Genomic DNA, 17358 nt, shown 5'->3' on the forward strand with positions numbered 1-17358 from the left:
TAACAATAACATTAATAATATTAATTTAATAATAACAATAATAATAATAATAATAATAATAATAACAATAATAATAATAATAACAGCAAAAACAGCTATTTTATAGAGCACATGTCCACACTCTACAGCATTCTCTGTGCGCATTACAACTACATACATTCCACACTGTCTATGATAACCACCCGCTGCCAAGGAGAAGAGAGAGGCCCTCTTAAGGCTCGGCTCGTACACACCAAACATTCGCGTTCGTGTGGTATATCGTGTGAGTGAGACACACAAAAAAATTTATCACTTATCTGGGCCCGTTCTGTGTTCCCACCCAACTGTCCGTGTTCATGCGGTAGTGATAGTTGTCTTTCGTGCGTGAGATGAGTTTTATGGCAGCCATAAAATTTCGCGTCTGCTCTCGTGTTGTGTAGTAACCGACCGCTCCCTCACTGAGGCCAATAACCGTGAGGACCACGAGGCAAAGCATACTATGCTACTCTCTGAACTATGTTCCCAGTTCTCTTTAGTTTAGTTTTAGTAAGTGTTTTACGGCACTTGCAACACAATAAGGTCATATAAGTGCCGAAGATTAGAAGTGTTACAAGAGAGTAACAAACACAAAAAAGAAGGAGAGATAAGGGTGACGGATGTTTGATAGGAAAGAAGAAGCAAACTACACCAGAGCACCCGCCAACTACCCACTTTCTCAGTCTTCACTTTTATGTTGATATAAAACACGCATGATAGCGCACGAATAGACGGGATGACAGGTGTGAATGGGCATACACACGTTCGTGTGTTAGATGAATGCACGATACCACACCAACGCGGATGTTTGGTGTGTACGAGGCGTAAGACGGCCTTTTTTCTCCTTATAATTTTATATTTAGTAGAATGTTTTACGGCGCTCGCAACTGCATAAGGCCATATGAGCGCCAGAAGATTAGAGGTGTTACAAGAGAGTAACAAACATAAAAAAGAAGGAGGGGAGATAAGGATGATAGATGTTTCATAGGAATGAAGAAGCAAACCACACCACAGCACCCGCCAACCACCCACATACCCGAGTTTAATTCCCTAGAGGAGAGAAATTTTCAGCGAATATCTCGATCTTTCTGCTGGGATGTTGTATCCTTCTATGCCTGGGTTGGAAGCGCGTGTCCAAAATTATCAAAATTGTATCAACGGGGAAGTAAAAAACACTACAACTTAAAAAACCCCCCCAACAAACAACACCACTGACGACAAAAACAACAACGACAACAAGAACACCACCACCACCACCACTGACAATAACAACAGCAACAACAACTAAAAAACAGCAACAACAACAACAACAACAGACTTGCGGTTCTGGGTAGCGGAGTCTGTTGAGATCCAAACCCTCCACCATCTGTATCAACTAACAGCACCACTGACAACAATAACAACAACATCTGTATCAACTAACAGCACCACTGACAACAACACCATCTGTATCAACTAACAGCACCACTGACAACAACAACAACAACACCATCTGTATCAAAATGACAGCACCACAGATGACAACAACAACAACAACAACAACTAGCAGCACCACCACCACTGAAAACAACAACAAGTAACAGCAACACCAACAACAGACCTGGGGCTGTGGGTAGCGGAGTCTGTTGAGATCCAAACCCTTCACCATCTGTATCAACTAACAACAACAACACCACCGTCATAGACAACAACACCACCACCGTCATAGACAACAACAACACCACCATCTGTATCAATTAACAACAACAACACCACCATCTGTATCAATTAACAACAACAACAACAACACCATCATAGACAACAACAACAAAAACACCATCTGTATCAAAATAACAGCACCACAGATGACAACAACAACAACAACTAACAGCACCACCACCACTGAAAACAACAAGTAACAGCAACACCAACAACACCACCAACAACAGACCTGGGGCTGTGGGTAGCGGAGTCTGTTGAGATCCAAACCCTCCACCATCTGTATCGGGTAGCGGTTTGGCAGCACCATAAAGTTGGCCACTTGTTCTTGGATGATGGAGTGCAGCATGTCGCTGGTGGGAGGGGGGGGGCGGGGGAGTGGAGAGTTTTAGTTTTAATAAGAGTTTTACGTCACTTGCAACACAATAACGTGATATATAAGCAAAAGATTAGAGGTATTACAAGAGAGTAACAAACACAAAGACGAAGGAGGAGAGATAAAGACGATAGATGTTTGATAGGAAAGAAGAAGCAAACCACACCAGAGCACCCGCCAACCACCCACTAGAACAGTTTGAAACAACAACAATAATAATAATAATTACATTTATATAGTGCATATCATATCCCCGCTCTGCAGCATGCTATAGTGCTCTATAACTATTATTACCCTAGCAGACCCTAGAACACTCGGAAACATTCTAAGCTTCCTGGGAAGCACATAGTGCAAGCTGCGGATTACATACACTCAAACACTACCACACTGACAAGACATGTTGCTGTCCATAGCCGGGTACCATTTCCCTCCAGAGTGAAGTGAGGAAAATTTGCTTAAAGTACCTCTCCCGAGGACACAACGTCGGGCCCCTGCGGGGCGCCTTAGGGCCGGTCTCAGGCTACTCAAGGCCTACCGTGGTCCGAATTGAGGCCGGGGCGGAACGACCACCGGTGCAGATTTTGGAAAGCTCTCGCAAAAGCGGAAAATCGCGGATCTGCCGAAAACTGTGATCCCCGATCAATGGTGTTATGCCATGACCATGCAACTGATATATCAATGATCAATGGCCTTATACCTTAACCATGTGTAACAGGTGTCCTTTAAATTTTTCAAAACGAAAACAAAAAAAATACCCTAAACAAATCTAGTGAGGTAAATGAAAAGACATGAAAGTTGGCCCATAGTATTTTTGTGCTATTTATAGCACACATTGACTCATGATTTTCCCTGAAGGCTCACAGATCGACCGGGGCAATGGTTTTACACAAAACAAAAAGTTGACCTGTTTCTGTCGTCGGCCAACCCCTTTTTGACCTAAACCAGAACGGCTGTTCGTAATTTCTCCTTAAACAGGAGTGTTCCTCTCACCCTCCTCTACACATAAGAGTTTGGGGGGTGGGGGTGGGGGGAGGGGGGATCTGTTTCCAGAATCCCAGAACATTTAAGCCAATGGACCCGTAACACAAGTGGTGAGTGATGAGATGTTGCCACAGCAAACAACAAGAGTGAAAATGTGACACAGGACAACATGTGTCATGAGGTGACACAGAACAACACGTGCCATGATGTGACACAGAACAACACATGTCATGATGCGACACAGAACAACACGTGTCCTGATGTGACACAGAACAACACGTGTCCTGATGTGACACAGAACAACACGTGTCATGATGCGACACAGAACAACACGTGTCATGATGTGACACAGGAGGTGAGTGGTGAGATGTTGCCACAAAAAAACAACACGTGTCATGATGCAATGCAGAACAACACGTGTCATGATGTGACACAGAACAACATGTGTCATGATGCGACACACAACAAGACGTGTCCTGATGTGACACAGAACAACATGTGTCACGATGCGACACACAACAAGACGTGTCATCATTCGACACAGAAGGCCAGATGTTCAACAACAGACCATATCTGTCATGCCTTGCAGAGCGCGAAGGTCATCATGACCGGCCATGTTCGTATATATATTGTCACTTACTGTGTCTATTTGACGCGCTTCATAAAAACTAATGGCAGATTCCAATTTATCTCCTAGGCTTTTTCTGTTTGAGACAGTTTGTAACATTTACATAACCATCATCATCATTAAAAATTTTTATTTTTATAGTAGAAGGTATTACGGCGCTCGTTACCGCATAAGGTCATATGAGCGCCAAGGGGTGGGTGTCAAACAGAGAAGTCTTTACAGGAAATCAGACTTATTCTGCTCACCTCTCTAGCTTCAACAGCACAAGGTCTGCATCGACTATCAAGGCACCCCAAAATAGCAGGCCATAAGAGAGTGACAAACATACAAAAGAAGTAGAGGAAAATGACAATAGTAAGGATTAAGAAAGAAAAAGCAGCAGTTCCCTGTTGTAGATCAGGCACAGTTATGAGCATGACATGAATCAGCCCATTTACAATTCTACTGTGCTTGAACGAGAAATGTCCCCACTTTGGGAATGGCCAAAAGACACTAGTCAGTGGCACTGCCCCGTGGGGGTTATCATCATCATTGCCTTCTTCACCCTGCACAAGGGTTCAGGTCACGCACAAACACTTTCCACTCCTCTCTATCCTGGGCTAGCCTCTTGATATGTTATAATTCCATGTCTTCTCACTTTTCGTCACATTTACACTCCAGGTCAAATTAAAGGCGATCAACCGCTAAATCCAGCACCCACCACCCTTTTACACCGGGGAATCAACATGTGTGCTCGGTGAAGCACCACGTGACCGAACGTTGAGAGAGCGTAAGCGTGACATCAGACATTTCGTGTTTACAGAAAACTGATACACACGATGCAAAATTCAATGCTTAACCCTATCCGTACGTCATGTTTTACTATCGTATCCACATGACGTGGGGAACTCTGTGCCCCCACTTTCCAAAGAGGAAATTTACTCCTTAATCCTAATCCGCACCCTTTGCAAAGCAGTCTGTCAAAATGATTTTTTGAGAAATACTGAAAGTTTCAAAGAGACCTTGACACTAGAAGTATTCTAGAATGTGAAGAATACAACACAAGTGGTGCAATATAACCCCAGACATACGGATAAGGTTAAAATATGCCGTCAAAACAAATAAACTGTCTGCCAGCTGTGCAGGTATGATGTAATAAAACCCAAAATTGTAAACTTCTTAAACAAAAAAAATGTCAGTGTTGTTTCTTAATAAAGTTGGCATAACTAAATGTTAAAAGAATGGAATGAAACAGAGAGGAGGAGGAAGAAGAGTAGCAGTTGTAGTACATCAACAAAAATACACACACATCCACAAACACACACGCACACAGACACCCCCCCCCCACACACACACAGACACACACCACTCACAATGTCTCCCATGTCAATCTTGCTGAACTTGAAGGAGCTGAGGGCAGAGAGCCTCTCACTGATCCCTCCATGCTGTCTCAAATACACACACAGACACCCCCACACTCACACATACACACACACCCACCCCACACTCACACACATTCAGAGACACACACACACACACACACCACACAAAAACACACACACTACTCACAATGTCTCCCAAGTCAATCTTGCTGAACTTGAAGGAGCTGAGGGAGGCCGGCAGAGAGCCTCTCACCGATCCCTCCACGCTGTCTCGCAGGATCTTCTCCACATACTCCCCGATGTAAGGCCACATCTGGTCCAAGATCTACGGACACACGACACACGCGGTCAGCTTTCAGTTTTGGTACACCAGTTTTACGGCACTGGCAACACAATTAGGTCACACAAGTGCCAAAGATTGATTAGAGGTGTTACTTTATCTAGAGTGTAACGTACAAAGAAAAGGAGGAGAGAAAAAAGACGATTGATGTTTGAAAGGAGAGAAGGAGCAAGGAAACCACACCAGAGCACCTGCCAACCATCCACTTAAAGGGTCAGGCTACTAAAGATAAGAAGACTTGATATTTCTCTGACACACTGATTGATATTTAAATATTTGACAACTCCCCTGGTTGAATTTTATTTGTGCCAAGTTGCTTTGAATTTAGTGCTGACTTGACAGAGCTATTGCCCTTTAAAAACGTCCTTTTTTTTCAAACACAGTGTAATATAAAAGCGTTAAAATTGTCTAAGACAGCCACCCATTGTTGGAGAGAAAAGTGGTTGTCTTAGACAGGTGGCTGTCGTACTATGTTATTACAACGTTAAAAAAATATGCAAAGGGAGAAAATGGAAGGTGGCGGTTTGTACAGGTGATTGTATTATATACATGTGATTGTCTCTTATACAGGTGATTGTCTTATATACATGTGATTGTCTTATACAGGTGATTGTCTTATACCGGTGATTGTTGGAGCAGACTGGGGGGAAGTGGGAAGTGAACATTTGTACAGGTGATTGTCTTATACAGATGATTGTCATTTACAGGTGGTTGTCTTATAACTGGTTGAGGGAGTGGGAAGTGAACATTTGCACACAGATGATTGTCTTACAAAGAGGTGATTGTCTTAGAAAGGTGATTGTCTTATACAGGTGACTGTCTTACACAGGTGATTGTCTTATACAGGTGATTGTCTTACAAAGAGGTGATTGTCTTACAAAGAGGTGATTGTCTTACAAAGGTGATTGTCTTACAAAGGTGATTGTCTTACACGGGTGATTGTCTTACACGGGCGATTGTTCTACCCAGGTGATTGTCTTATACAGGTGATTGTTCTACCCAGGTGATTGTCTTATACAGGTGATTGTTTTACACAGGTGATTGTCTTACACAGGTGATTGTCTTACACAGGTGATTGTTCTACCCAGGTGATTGTCTTACACAGGTGATTGTTCTACCCAGGTGATTGTCTTATACAGGTGATTGTTTTACACAGGCTGGGGGAGTGGGAAGTGAACATTTGCACACAGGTGATCGTCTTACAAAGGTGATTGTCTTACATGGGTAATGGTTTTACCCAGGTGATTGTCTTATACAGGCATTTACAGGTGATTGTCTTATACAAGCATTTACAGGTAATTGTCTTATACAGGCATTTACAGGTGATTGTCTTATACAGGCATTTACAGGTGATTGTCTTATACAGGCATTTACAGGTGATTGTCTTATACAGGCATTTACAGGTGATTGTCTTATACAGGCATTTACAGGTGATTGTCTTATACAGGCATTTACAGGTAATTGTCTTATACAGGCATTTACAGGTGATTGTCTTATACAGGCATTTACAGGTGATTGTCTTATACAGGCATTTACAGGTGATTGTCTTATACAGGCATTTACAGGTGATTGTCTTATAAGTGATTGTTGGAGCAGGTTGGCGGAAGTGGGAAGTGAACATTTGTACAGTGACTGTCATTTACATGTGATTTCTTATGCAGGTGATTGTCATTTACAGGTGATCGTCTTTTATACAGGTGATTGTCTTATACAGGTGATTGTTGGAGCAGGTTGGTCGAAGTGGGGAGTGAACATTTGTACAGGTGATTGCCTTATGCAGGTGCTTGTCTTACACAGGAGATTGTCTTTCATAGGTGACTGTCTTTTATACATGTAATTGTCTTATACAGATGATTGTCTCTAACAGGTTGGGGAAGTGGGAAGTGAACATTTGTACAGGTGATTGTCTTATACAGGTGATTGTCTTATACAGGTGAATGTCTTACATATATGAATGTCTTACATAGGTGATTGTCTTATACAGGTGATTGTCTTATACAGGTGAATGTCTTACATATATGAATGTCTTACATAGGTGATTGTCTTATACAGGTGATTGTCTTATACAGGTGAATGTCTTACATATATGAATGTCTTACATAGGTGATTGTCTTATACAGGTGATTGTCTTATACAGGTGAATGTCTTACACATATGAATGTCTTACACAGGGGATTGTCTTATACAAGTGAATGTCTTACACATATGAATGTCTTACACAGGTGATTGTCTTATACAAGTGAATGTCTTACACATATGAATGTCTTATACAGGTGATTGTCTTAGGCAGGTGATTGTTGGAGCAGGTTGGGGGAAGTGGGAAGGGAACATTTGTACAGGTGATTGTCTTACACAGGTGATTGTCTTTTATACATGTCTTACACATATGAATGTCTTACACAGGTGATTGTCTTATACAAGTGAATGTCTTACACATATGAATGTCTTACACATGTAATTGTCTTACGCAGGTGATTGTCTTACACAGGTGATTGTCTTATGCAGGTGATTGTCATTTACAGGTGATTGTCTTATGCAGGTGATTGTCTTACACAGGTGATTGTCTTACACAGGTGATTGTCTTTTATTCAGGTGATTGTCTTAAACAGGTGATAGTCTAACACAGGTGATTGTCTTAGACAGGTGATAGTCTAACACAGGTGATTGTCTTTTATTCAGGTGATTGTCTTAGACAGGTGATTATCTGACACAGGTGATTGTCTTACACAGGTGGCCACTAGAGCAGGTTCCACTGCAAATAGTCCCAGTCTTCCCCCCTGGCCCAAACGAACCTGTCCCCGTCGTTTTACGCAAGAAAATTCTGAAATTATGCAAACTGAGCCCAAACATGTAAAATTATGCGATTCTGTTAATTTTAACAAAGGCTGATAAAGGAAAATAGTCAGAAATTATGCAAAAAAAAGATCAAATTTTGCGAAATTATGCGATTCTGTTAATTTTAACAAAGACTGATAAAATAAAGGAAAATAATCAGAATTTATGCGAAAAATTATCAAATTTTGCTAAACTATTATGCAGGGTGCATATATAAAACCACGGGGACAGACGAACCAAAAGCACACCAGAAACTTTTAAGTTCTCACCTTGTTGATCCATTCCGCTCTCTCCACGTCAGGGAAGTTCACCTGAGGATCACAAAAAATCAAAACCATTTTATAAAAATAGAAATATATATATGTATTATAACATCACAGAGAGAGAGAGAGAGAGAGAGAGAGAGAGAGAGAGAGAGAGAGAGAGAGAAAGAGAGAGAGAGAGAGAGAGAGATCTCAGAGACATTTATAACAGAAATCTTAATACGTTCAAGCGATAGCTCAAGACAAATTTGTTGAATTCTTAATCATAGTGTGCTAGTAAGAGAAGTATTAGAAGAAATGTTTTGTTTTTACTGCTGTCCTTACGTGTATGTTAATTAACGTACGGTTGTGAAAGTTCTTCTTTATGTGGTTCAGCTGGTTTTTCTTGTCACTATGAAATATTTTATCTTGTGTAAATCACTCAGTCATGTGATTGATGTAAAGCGCTCAGAACTTATACTCGTCTGGGATAGAGCGCTAAAAAATGCACAATCTATTATTATTATTATATTGGAATACATTTTTTAAAAAAAAATATAGTAGAGGGTTTTACGGCGCTCGCAACTGCATAAGGTCATATGAGCGCCAAGGGGTGGATGTCAACAGAGAAGTCCTTACAGGGAATCAGACTTACTCTGCTCACCTCTCTAGCTTCAACAGCACAAAGTCTGCTTCGACTATCAAGGCACCCCAAAATAGCAGGTCACAAGGGAGTGACAAACATACAAAAGAAGTAGAGGAAAATGATAATAGTAAGGATCAGGAAAGAAAAAGCAGCAGTTCCCTGTTGTAGATCAGGCACAGTTATGAGCCTGACATGAATCAGCCCATTTACAATTCTACTATGCTTGAACGAGATATGTCCCCCCTTTGGGAATGGCCTAAAGACACTTCAGTCAGTGGCACTGCCCTGGGGGGGTGGCATACATTTAGAAAAGTGAAGAGAAACATTAGTTCAACACTATCCTCTGTCAATTTAGGTAATTCATGAGGCGGGCTTCAGACCCTGCCTGTCAGGGCCAACCTGGGCTGAGACAGACAACATCCCAGTTGAAAGACCAAGATGCTCCATAAAAATTCCTTCCACTCGGGAACTGAACTCAGGTTAGTTTTAGTAGAGGTTTCACAGCGCTTGCAACTGCATAAGGTCATATATGAGCGCCAGAAGATTAGAGGTGTTACAAGAGAGTAGTAACAAACATAAAAAAGAAGAAAGAAAGATAAGGACGATAGATGTTTGATAGGAAAGAAGAAGCTAACCATTGAACTCAGGTCTCCCTGAGCAAGAGTAAAGCTCAAATAGCTGCACTGCAGACACTGGTAAACAAACTGTGCAAAAACACCTCTATATTATAAATATGTGAGGCAAAACACATGTGTGGATTTTACGGAAAGTCTTTAATTACAGGAATAGAAAATGTAAGTTTGCAAAACAGTTTCCAAGAACTCTTGAGCAAAGGAAACTTTAGCAACCATTTTCTTGCTAGTTTTACTTTTCAAACCAGGCGACCCCTACTCCTTCAATCGCAAATATCTCAACTACTATTCAAGATAGATTGAGTATTTTTTTTCATCAAAAGCAAGGCAAACGAACAAGCTTTAAGGAGATACCAATAACTCCATAAGCACAAAAGTGGACAAGCGCCTGACTCCACTGCCTCGTAACACATATTATTTCATATAATATTATTTCATGATATGCCTGGCTTTGCATTATTATATGAAAGAAGAGCATTCCTGTAACTTTTATTATCAACTTTATATTGAATTGGACAATAGGCGCGATACTGACGAAGCCATTCATTACACTCTCCGTCAATGACTCAGTCATTCATTCTCCATTACTCCAGGTTCTGAATAAAAAAACCAGTTCTCTAGAGAAACTTTAGACCAAGCCAGCTTACACTTACTTACCGTTACAAGGAGGATTAAAATTCCAGGGAACAGAAAGACAAGGACACATTATTCTCTTCTGTGCATACTGAAGTAAGCCCAAGGTATCACCTTACACATGATCGTCATTCCCGTCCCAGCGCCCCCCCCCCCAGCCCACGCTCTCTTTTTTTCTTGGTACATTATAAAATATCGTGATCAGCCAGAGCCTGTCAACAATCAAACCCTCCATTCTTTTTCTTGCGGTTTGTTACTCAGTGGTATCAGTTGCACGTGCTCAAGACAAAATTTAAATTATTTTGTCATGATTCAAAAATTCTATGTTGAGAAAAAAAACAAAAAAACAAACAAAAACAGCCTGAAATATGTACATTTATCATGAAGCCTACGTCATGACATAATAAAATATCACTTCGCTCGTCCGTTAATGTCTGATGATGACCAATACATCAACAGAGGAGAATATTTCTTCAGCGAAATAGAAGAATTAAAGTAGGATAAGATGACAGGTGGCTTCTGCTGTGGCCGATGAGACCGATTCAGGCGGGAAAAGTTTTTCACATTTAGAACATTCAAAAGCTCCACTTTCACTTATGGATGTGCGCAGCTTGCGAGCTTCTCTCTTGTTTCAGCATTTCTTATTCGTAACGCCTCATATATGATTTCTTGCCCACAGTGTTGCTCTCCAGCTGGGTCTGTCATGAGCTAAGTTCTCCCATGTTGAAGGATTATAATAAATGTTGAAGTCCTTCAGAGACATTTTAAGGGTGACTTTACTTTGTAGCACTTTTTGATGAGCTAGCCTTACGCTTCCCTGAGGACAGTTCAGAAGAGAATACTGCCTTTGGGTTTTTGAAATCAGGTATTCTTATGAAACAGCCGGCACAGCAAAGTTGAGTCCTTTTGAGCTTAGAAAACAAAACTCTTGGCATTTGCCTTTTTGAGAACCTAGGTGTCTGCTAGTATTTTATCCAGCCATTTGATGCCAAGGATGCTCCTGAGGGCTAAGCTTCTGGGCTTGACTGGAACACCGTTCAGGTCTCAGCACCGTACAACAGGGCTGGGAGGACCACAGCATTGCAGACTATCAACTTAGTCTCTGTGCAAATGCCACAGCAGTCCCAAACCCTTGCCTAAATAATTATAAGGCAAGGAATATATGCTATGCAAAATACAGAACCTTGTCACTGGGTAACGACGGCAAACTTTTATTTCCATTACCACACGCAGATGCACCCATTAATCAGGGGGTTTTGCTGGTGATCACACACACACTCACTCACAAATTAATATATATATTATATATATATATATCTGTCACAAATCAATTATATTTTCAAGAAAATTTCCAATTTAATTGTAAAACATCAAATCATGGGAAAAAACAGGGAGCATTCAATCAACTCCTCCACCAAATCCCCGGGTACACCAAACGACGAAAAATCGCTACGCAGTTTCTAAATTAGCAGTAACTTAGGCTTACTTTTGAAGACAGCATCATTATAAGTTACTTCCCATCTCCTGTTAATTTATACATCTAGACATTCTCTTGTTCATTTTTATGTGTGTTTGACATCAATATTGACTACCGGTATAAATGATTAGTTTTTTAAATATTTGATATGTTCTTTATTCAAACTTAATTTCATACCATTTGGAATTGTTTCAGCATTGCACTTAGTCTGGTGAAATAAATCCTTATATTTTCACAATATATTAAATGCATATATATAAGCTGTGAAATATATAAGCAAAATTTGCATAAATTACTCAGCGCACTCAAACCTGTAAGCAAGATTAGACTTGAATCAAAATATTCCTAGACCCTGCAATGTTAAGGCAGCCGCTCTTTGCCCTCTCTGCAAAAACTTCACTGCAAAGTGTGCCCACCATAGGCTCCCACTCCCATATGAAGGGCCAAACACCAGTCTCCCAATGTCCCTATAGTTAGAGAGTACGTGTGCAACTTTCTTCGTTGCCCTTAACTTTTTTTGTTTGTTTCTTGTTTCGTTTTGATGTTTTATGGCACTCACAATCGCATAAGGTTATAATGAGCGTGCAGGACACACCAAATATTTCAGTGTGGGTGGAAAATTTTGAATTTTGCCTGGTGGCAGCCGAAACCTACTCTTTAATCGATTTTGGACCACCAAGGGAACTTTAAATGTGCGGAACTTGCACATGGGACCTTCGAGATTTTTTGCCCTTGTCTGAGAAGACAAGGTGTTAGATCTTTCCTACCATAAGATCAGGGGTGTGGCAGTAAGAAAGAGCCAAGGAGTAGCAGTAGAAGTAAGGCGGCAGAAAGAGTCAGGAGCCCAGAGGAGGGGGCAAAGGGGGTGAGAGGGAGGGTGCAGAAAGTGGAGGAGAAAGCAGACAACAGAACATTGTAGAGCATGAAAGGAAGTGAAAGGAGACAAATTTAGAGAAGAAAATTTTTCCCGATTCAAACCCGGGACCTTTGAATGAGAGGCGAACACTTAAATCTCTAGCCCATGAGGGCCCCTCTTAATTCTGTTCCATTTTGAGTCAAATGGTGTGCACCATAGTGAACAGGGGTTACATCAGAGTGTATTGAATGGATGTATTTTAGTGCAATGCACAAGAAGTCTATGCTCGCAAAACGACTCCCAGCCTTCGGTTTCTTGTTTTGTTTGCGAAGAATTAAGATTAAAGTTAAAGTCATCTCTCATAAAAATGCAGTAAGTATCCAAATTTTCTGACTTTTGAATCATGCATGCTCGCTGTGCCTAAATGCTTTAAATCATGCTATATTTCGTTCGGAGTTTATGGGAGGGAGCCATATGGATAGCACTAACATATAACTGTGGTGCTAAAATAAAAGGAAAACCCCCCAGATTTTTTCCACTCCTCAGTCCGACTCTGACGGTCATGAAAATTCTGTTTTCATGCAAGACTCTTGAATGGAATCCTCTAGTCCACTTGACTGGTCATTTGAACTTTGTTGGTCCGGATCTGTTTCGCCAGCTGACATCATCAGTGTAGTGTAGTATGTATATTGATTAGATTCGTTATGGTGGTAGATTATGATTTCCTACATTTTGTGAAATTGCATGAGTAATCACTTGTTGAAACTTGTGATTACAATTTGGTAATTTCACTCAGAGGATAAGCCTAAATGACGATCTTCCACCATAACTCGTAACAAATTCTTGGCCTAAGCCTAGCCTTCTTTCCGTAGTAACTTAGTTCCCAAATTTTGGACCAATGCTGATTTTTTCCCCATAATTTGCCATAATTTGATAATTTGCAATTTCAAATTTTCTTGAATGAAAGTAATCAATTTGCAACAGTTTTAGTGGCTATATATGTGTGATCTGCAGCAAAACATATACAGCTGTTTGACTATCAAAAGCAGTGCATCTGTGTGTGGGAGTGAAAGTAAAAATAAAAGAACCATAACAAATATTTCAAAAACTAATTGTGACGGATAGATTCTAATATGAAGTCAACATTATTCATTTTTTACTGTGTAAAACATATAAAAGAATAAACTACAAAATGCTATATATATAGATATAGAGAAATCTAGAATCTATTAATGTAAACAATAGTCTGTGTGAGCATGATGCGAGGGAAGTGAAAATGAAATAATTTGAAGCCCGTGCGCCATGCCATGTATGTATACAACTGAAAGTATATATTATATATCTAGATCTATAGGATAGGTAGGCCACACACACACACACACACACAGTAGGCCTACATGATGAGTAAACAGAGGACACTGACTGAAGTGAAGTTGAAGTAACTTACCCAGGAAGGCAGGTCCTCCACACGGGCCAATATCACCGACTTTTCATCTCTTGCAATTTCCTGAGCAATGGCCGTCCTGTGTTTCTTCGCCTTGGTGTGTCTTTCCTTCCATACGTACACAACCAACAATAGCAACAACCAGCTAACAGAAAACCTGGTGTAGCCGACCAGCCAAATGCCCAAAACAACACCTGCGAGTTTGAAATACCTCTGTACAGAATTCAGCAATAGCGTCTCCTCCACGACTGCTTTCCTCTCTTTTTTCGGCGACTGCTTCGGCATCTTGCAGGGTCAAGAATGCTCTATGTTGCACGAAAATAGTAAAGGAAGGTTTCCAAAAGAAACGGCTGCTCAGTTCCTCTTTTGTCCGTTAAAGGTACAATACCGTTTTACTTGACTACTTCCGCCTTGTTGTAGCGGTGGGACAAACAAGTTTCCCTACCCTCCCCGCACTCACAGGATAGGCCTAGTGGGGAAAAGTGCACGGTCGAAAGAGAATAATACCTGGACAGCCGGCAAAATTCGACTAACTATTCGAATAATTGAGTATGGATAATCGAACATGAACTAAAGAAGTTTGACCAGTTTCAAATGCTCAAAAAATCTTCAACTACAAGAACCCCATAAGAGTAGACAAAGTAGAGTTAGAAATGAGTCAAAGAAAGCCTTCAATAATTTATATCAATTTTGTGCATATAGATCTAGTAGCCTATGAATAATGTCAGAGAGAGAGAGAGAGAGAGAGAGAGAGAGAGAGAGAGAGAGAGAGAGAGAGAGAGAGAGAGAGAGGGGGGGGGGGTGAGAGGGGAGGGAGAGAGAGAGAAAGAGAGAGCCCACTCCTGTTTGCCAACGTTTATCATGCTCATCAATGAGCCTAAAAACTGAGTTATAATGGCCGAGTGACAAAAGGACAGCAACATGTATTATGTCTGTCGTGCTGTCTTTGGTTGAACATGGCCTATTTTATTGTCTCTGCAAAGTTAGATCACTTGGGCCCTCCTCAAAATGTGATGACGCGTGGTGTATTTCATGACGTGCAAGCATTTACTATTGCATTAGGATGGCTATTTGCACAGTTGCGTGTGGAGGAGAGGATGTATGTGAGAGGGTGTATAATATATATATATATATATATATATATATATATATATATATATATATGTGTGTGTGTGTGTGTGTGTGTGTGTGTGTGTGTGTGTGCACATGCACGTTTGTGTGTGTGTGTGTGTGTGTGTGTGTGTGTGTGTGTGTGTGTGTGTGTGTGTGTGTGTGTGTGTGTCTGTGTGTATGTGTCTCCCCCTCTCTCACTCACTCACTCACTCACTCTCTCTCTCTCTCTCTCTCTCTCTCTCTCTCTCTCTCTCTCTCTCTCTCTCTCTCTCTCTCTCTCTCTCTCTCTCTCTGTGCGTGCGTGCACGTCCTGAAACACAAAACCAATATGCTAGAATCTGGACAATAAAGACGGGCCTATCTTATCTTGTCTTATCACTGGCATTGGGATTGGTCACGTCTTGAGCCTGGACGCAGAGCACGGCACAGTGTACCTACAGCACAGGGTGCAGATTTACTTTTTCGTTTTGCTGAGAAAGCACAACACGTACTGCCAGCAGCTTAAATTGAACTTACGGAGAGAGGTGGATTAGAAATAATAACCTTTCAAATGTGAAATTTGCCGAAAGTCCAGTATTCCCGTCGACAATCATCATCATTGTTAGTTGAGCAATCTGTCTAATAAAATGAAACAAAACCCGACTAAACCGAACAAAATTCGGTGATTGGGTAGATTCAGTTTATGCGGACTCCACTATTATAATAATATGGATCCCCTTGAAAGCGAATTGTCTCACTAGCTACCTTCGTGCATAGGCCGTCTTCAATTTTTTTTCGAATTTTAGACGTACAGGTATCTATTTGTTCGGATTTTTAATAACCGAATTATTGTTGCTTGGCCTTTTTGCTAGGCCTGGGCATTATTCGCTTTTCAAAAAACCGAATAACTAGGTACCTGTTTCTCTAAAAAAAACGAATAACCGAATAAATGAATCGTTTTTGGGGGGGGGGGGCTTATTGTTGGATTTCCCCCACGGGTTCTTCCACTGCCCTTACTATATTTCCGAGCAATCACTTTAGCAACCTCCCTTTTCAAACAGTTTTTTTTCTTTGTTTAAATAATATGCGGTGTCGTGTTTCTGCTCCAACCAACTGATAAACTCCTTTCCAACAAAACTAGATCTACTATCAAAGGTATTTAACATAAAATCCGATTGCAGGAAATGGAATCTAGTAGTCATTTTATTTTAGTCTGAAGTGACAAACGTGATCTATGAAGATGAAGAGGGGAAAAAATCACTTCTGGAAAATATTCTTTTGAGCACGAACTGAATTTGGCACTGCTGTTCGTTGTGTATCGTGTAGTAGCGGACTGTCAAAGGGCAGTCATGATAGGTCATCCCCCTCAGCACCGAGTGAATTAACTCCGTTCCAAAACGATTCATTAGCTTCTTTTTCGTCTTCTCGATCGCATCACACTTGAAGTCTGGTATCTGTCATAAATTGGGCCGTCCTGCTCAGTTCATCTGTCGGCCCATATAGCTTCTCTTGCAGCGTCAGAGGGGTTGGCCACGTTTCCTGTCTCGGGGCCCTGTGTGTCTTGCAGTGCTGAAGGATGTGTTCAACAGTTTGGTCTGCCTCTCCACACTGGCATTTTGGTGATTGTAGTAGTTTAAAACATTTGTACATATGTTGTCTCAGTCTAGTGTGTTGTGTCCTTAGTCTGAAGATAATCACTTGTTCTTGGCGGGACAGCTCATGGTAGCCATCTGGTGTCTGTGGTGCTTTAAATAGTGTATTTATGATATTTTTTATTTCTGTGTAGTTAACGCTGTTGTCTGGTTGCTCTTTCTGAGCTCCTAGTTTGGCCATCCTGTCAGCCTGCTCATTTCCTAAGACACCACAGTGTGATGGAATCCACTGCAGCTTGATCCTCAGACATGGGATGTCCTCAATTTCTTTTCGTACCCTTGGTAGTTTGCCGGAAGTGATTGCCTGCAGTACTGACATGGCATCTGTTAGGAACACTACTTGGCTTTGGGGGTCTACCACATTCTTGATGATGTTTGCTGCATGTATTAGAGCCTCCGTCTCTGCCCTGTAGTGTGTACAGTGCCGCCCTGTTGGGACTGCCTCTGCTT

At 41.1% G+C, this 17358-nt stretch overlaps 1 protein-coding gene across 1 annotated transcript in view; it reads right to left on the minus strand.

The window, feature by feature from the left end:
- Window positions 1–14682, minus strand: part of LOC101850650 (extended synaptotagmin-2) — a gene marked incomplete in the record, with an annotated part of 53555 nt that extends 38873 nt beyond the window's left edge. The window contains 3 exon segments of the mRNA XM_013082863.2: window positions 5247–5384; window positions 8504–8545; window positions 14168–14682. Coding sequence (XP_012938317.1) covers window positions 5247–5384; window positions 8504–8545; window positions 14168–14449 — 462 coding nt within the window.
- Between the last annotated feature and the right edge of the window lie 2676 nt (window positions 14683–17358).

The sequence above is a fragment of the Aplysia californica genome, unplaced genomic scaffold, assembly GCF_000002075.1.
Source record: "Aplysia californica isolate F4 #8 unplaced genomic scaffold, AplCal3.0 scaffold00196, whole genome shotgun sequence".
Lineage (NCBI taxonomy): Eukaryota > Metazoa > Mollusca > Gastropoda > Aplysiida > Aplysiidae > Aplysia > Aplysia californica.